This window comes from Aricia agestis, chromosome 8 (genome assembly GCF_905147365.1).
Source record: "Aricia agestis chromosome 8, ilAriAges1.1, whole genome shotgun sequence".
NCBI classification, from domain to species: domain Eukaryota; kingdom Metazoa; phylum Arthropoda; class Insecta; order Lepidoptera; family Lycaenidae; genus Aricia; species Aricia agestis.
In genome coordinates, this window is record NC_056413.1 from 7,044,478 (window position 1) to 7,049,487 (window position 5,010).

The 5,010-nt window shown below is 33.7% G+C and overlaps 1 protein-coding gene across 1 annotated transcript; it reads right to left on the reverse strand.

The window, feature by feature from the left end:
- Positions 1–570: 570 nt before the first annotated feature.
- LOC121729528 lies at positions 571–1,458 on the reverse strand. Its single transcript, XM_042118067.1, has one exon. The coding sequence runs from the start codon at positions 1,456–1,458 to the stop codon at positions 571–573; it is 888 nt and encodes a 295-aa protein (XP_041974001.1).
- Positions 1,459–5,010: the final 3,552 nt, after the last annotated feature.

The window sequence follows — 5,010 nt, forward strand, 5'->3', positions numbered from 1 at the left end:
TTAAATGTATCCTTTTGAGCAGAACCTGCAATGCATTAAAATTACATGAGATGCTGCGTATGTTAGTGTGAAATACTGATAAGCTCGTTTTAGTATTTTTAAGAATATGTGTAATGTCCTCAGGGCTGCACTCCTTTGCTTCAGAAATCACAATCTCATCAATATTTTTTGTAATATCTTCAAAATTTAACATAATTATTATATTAATGACTATTCTTATTCTACCAATTACATAAAAGCGATTGAGTACAATTCATATTAAAAAGTACAGAAATTGTATCTAAGTAAGGTGTAAGCAACACTAAGCAGTGACATGTAATCACGCAGAGATGTATAAAAGCGCATATAATCAGCCAACAGCAAAAGCACATAAAAGGTAAAACAGTAATAGTAACACACAAGCAAGTACAGGATGAATTGTGTCTGTTTAAATTTATATCTAGGTAAGCAATGTATACAATAGTTTAAAATAACTTGTAATTGCGAAATCACAAGATATTGGCAAGAGTACAAGTAAAGAAAAATATTAAATATAAGCATGCAAGTTAAGTTGCCGTAGTAAGAACATAGTCACTTGTCAACTTGCGGTAGCAGTTTTAAAAGATCCTCTTTGGTGTCGATACGTATTGCTGGAGCTCCTTCACGCTTGCGGAGATAAACTTTACCGTGAGCCGTCCAACAGAACATGAAATCATTTTCTTTACTAAACTCACGGCTCAGATAATACATTCTTCTTGCTGTTTCCGTCAGCCTTTCTCTTATAAATATTGGCTTAATATCGCCACCGAGTTTGAGATGACTAGTGTTTAGTTTAATATTATTGCTTTTATTGAATGTTTTAAGTGAAGAAATCATTTTTTCTTTTAGCAACACTGAAGAAAATTCCACAATTATGGGGCGGCTAGGGCTTTTGGTAGGGATTCTAAAAATGTCATATATTTGAGTCTTTTCTAGATTTACATTTAAGGTCTCACCAATTTTTTCCACGATACCGACAAGATCATCCTTCTTTTCATTAACTTGGGGCGGTAAGTTGCAAATCTCAATGCTAGCCTGCTTTTGAGATCTTTCTAGATTTTCTACCTTCATTTGTAGCGTTTGTATGTAAGCCAGATGATCTTTTCTCTCAGATTCCAACTTAGTAATTTTGTTCTTCATTTCATCGTATTGGGCCGAAATAAATTCCATAGACTTAATAATCTCCTGGTTTTGAGTTTGTATTTCTTTTATACTGGTTTGGAGAGAGGACTGTTGACAGCTGAGTATTTCCATTGATTTCTTGAGTTCAAGTAGAGAGGCCGATATATCTTCGTCATGGGTGCGTTTTCGCGGACGCGGTCTATCAGATACTTTATCTTCCCTTTGCGGGTCTGCATCAGCGAAGGCCAAGGCTGCTATATCTGAATCACTATGGTGGTGGTGAGGAGACCCTTTCGGTGGGGTTCTTTTAAGGGGCATATTGTAAACTTCTTAGTAGCAATTTAATCACCCGCACCCGCACTAATCAAAGCGAATACAGGCCCTTAAGGAGAGTACGATGTCGCGCGAGCGTGACGCGTCGCGTAGTATCACAATAATTATTATAGGCTGAGGTACCAGGAGCGCAGACAAACGCAAGAGATTATAGTGTAGTGAATGCAACTCGTAGCACTGACACTCGGCGTAGCAGTCAGCGCGTAGCACTGCTTGTGTTCGTAGCACTCGTAGCCGATCTTCAACGCGTCACAGGTTCACAACACAGCACACGAACTACCGTACACCTTATGCGTTCCTAGTATCGCGGGTTGAATTTATTCGATTTTTATTTATTATTTTCGAATTAAATTTGTGAGAATTTTGGTAACAAAACACACGACTGTATTCTTTCGCATCCAGAGGGGAAGGGAATAAAAAACCATTGATTTCAAACCGTTTTATTCAAAATTTAACAAAATGATATTGCAGCATTTTGTCATCGCTTCAAATATCACATCACATTCTGCAGTTCAACGGAATACCTATAAAAAACACTAAAATTATATAATTTCGATACACACAATGCTTTTTATAACATTTTCTATAACATATTAATATTTTATCCACCAAATAAACCATTTTTACTGCACTGACTTTAAAACACACCCGCCCCGCACTTAGACACAACACAAACTGCCATTTTGACATGACGTTTGTCAATATATAAACTCAATTTGACGTATTCCTTCATTCCAATGTTATTTGAAATTCAAATTTTAAATCTGTTGTCGTTGTCATGGAGACGCCAAACATACCTGTCAAAATATATTATAAACATTGTCTCTTTCTAACATTATTTATGATTTTTAGTACCCTGAACTGAAATAATACCTGAAAATAATAAAAAGATATATTAGTATTATTCTACAGAATACTAATTTAGCATTTATAGAATGCCTAAAATATATCAACTAGAGTAAAATAACAGTCTAATATTACCTGCAATCATTTCTATTTTTAGTTCTGTTTATTTTTATCAGATTACATCTGATTCTGAAAATACAAATAAAAAACCATTAATTTAAAACTGTTTTATTCACAATTTAACAAAATTATGTTGCAGCAAAATATTGTCATCGCTTCAAATATCACATCACATTCTGCAGTTCAACGGAATATTAATAAAAGCACTAAAATTATATTATTTCGATACACACAATGCTTTTTATAACATTTTCTATAATATTTTAATATTTTATTCACCAAATAAACAATTTTTACTGCACTGACTTTAAAACACACCCGCCCCGCAATTAGACACAACACAAACTGCCATTTTGACATGACGTTTGTCAATATATAAACTCGATTTGACGTATTCCTTCATTCCAATGTTATTTGAAATTCAAATTTTAATTCTGTTGTCGTTGTCATGGAGACGCCAAACATACCTGTCAAAATATATTATAAACATTGTCTCTTTCTAACATTATTTATGATTTTTAGTACCCTGAACTGAAATAATACCTGAAAATAATAAAAAGATATATTAGTATTATTCTACAGAATACTAATTTAGCATTTATAGAATGCCTAAAATATATCAACTAGAGTAAAATAACAGTCTAATATTACCTGCAATCATTTCTATTTTTAGTTCTGTTTATTTTTATCAGATTACATCTGATTCTGAAAATACAAATAAAAAACCATTAATTTAAAACTGTTTTATTCACAATTTAACAAAATTATGTTGCAGCAAAATATTGTCATCGCTTCAAATATCACATCACATTCTGCAGTTCAACGGAATATTAATAAAAGCACTAAAATTATATTATTTCGATACACACAATGCTTTTTATAAAATTTTCTATAATATTTTATTATTTTATTCACCAAATAAACAATTTTTACTGCACTGACTTTAAAACACACCCGCCCCGCACTTAGACACAACACAAACTGCCATTTTGACATGACGTTTGTCAATATATAAACTCGATTTGACGTATTCCTTCGTTCCAATGTTATTTGAAATTCAAATTTTGAATCTGTCGTCGTTGTCATGGAGACGCCAAACATACCTGTCAAATATTGTAAACATTGTCTCTTTTTAATATTTACGAATTTTAGTACTCTGACCTGAAATAATACCTGAAAATAATGAAAAAAATATTAGTATTATTATTTATTCTACAGAATACTAATTTAGCATTCATAGAATGCCTAAAATATTTCAACTACAGTAAAATAACAATCTAATATTACCTGCAATCATTTCTATTCTTTAGTTCTGTTTATTATTATCAGATTACATCTGATTCTGAAAATACAAATAAAAAACCATTGATTTAAAACCGTTTTATTCAAAATTTAACAAAATGATATTGCAGCATATTGTCATCGCTTCAAATATCACATCACATTCTGCAGTTCAACGGAATACCTATAAAAAACACTAAAATTATATAATTTCGATACACACAATGCTTTTTATAACATTTTCTATAACATTTTAATATTTTATCCACCAAATAAACCATTTTTACTGCACTGACTTTAAAACACACCCGCCCCGCACTTAGACACAACACAAACTGCCATTTTGACGTCATGACGTTTGTCAATGGCCGTGTTCGTTGGCGTAATTTTTAGCGCATTCGCTGCAAAACCTAGTTATTGCGCATGTCCAAATCATGTCATGCCATGGCAACGACAACTGTTTACGACTTGACATTTAACCCAATTGCAATTTGTTGGTGGCGTTGCAATGAACAAACCAGTGGGAGAGCCATGCTTCGGCACGAATGGGCCGGCTCGACCGGAGAAATACCACGCTCTCACAGAAAACCGGCGTGAAACAGCGCTTGCGCTGTGTTTCACCGAGTGAGTGAGTTTACCGGAGGCCCAATCCCCTACCCTATTCCCTTCCCTACCTTCCCCTATTCCCTTCCCTTCCCATCCCTACCCTCCCCTGTTACCCTATTCCCTCTTAAAAGGCCGGCAACGCACCTGCATCTCTTCTGATGCTACGAGTGTCCATGGGTGACGGAAGTTGCTTTCCATCAGGTGACCCGTTTGCTCGTTTGCCCTCTTATTTCATAAAAAAAAACAATTAAATTTTTCCAAGTGATCCATATCCATATTTTCCAAAATAAAATAATCAAACACTATCATAGTGTTAAATAAATTATTTGTGCGGCTGTTAGACAATTTAGACAATTTATCTGTATTTAGACAATTTATCTGTTAGAACACGGCCATATAAACTCGATTTGACGTATTCATTTATTCCAATGGCCGTGTTCGTCGGCGTATTTTTGGACAAACCTTTTATTGCGCATGTCCAAAAGATGTCATGGTAACGCCATAACAGGTTGCTGGTCATGTCGTAAACAACGTCTTAATTGTTTATACATGATTAAAATAATAAAAGCTAAACATAAATACATAAGCCAAAATTGTCTAACAGCCGCACAAATAATTTATTTAACACTATGACAGTGTTTGATTATTTTATTTTGGAAAATATGGATATGGATCACTTGGAAA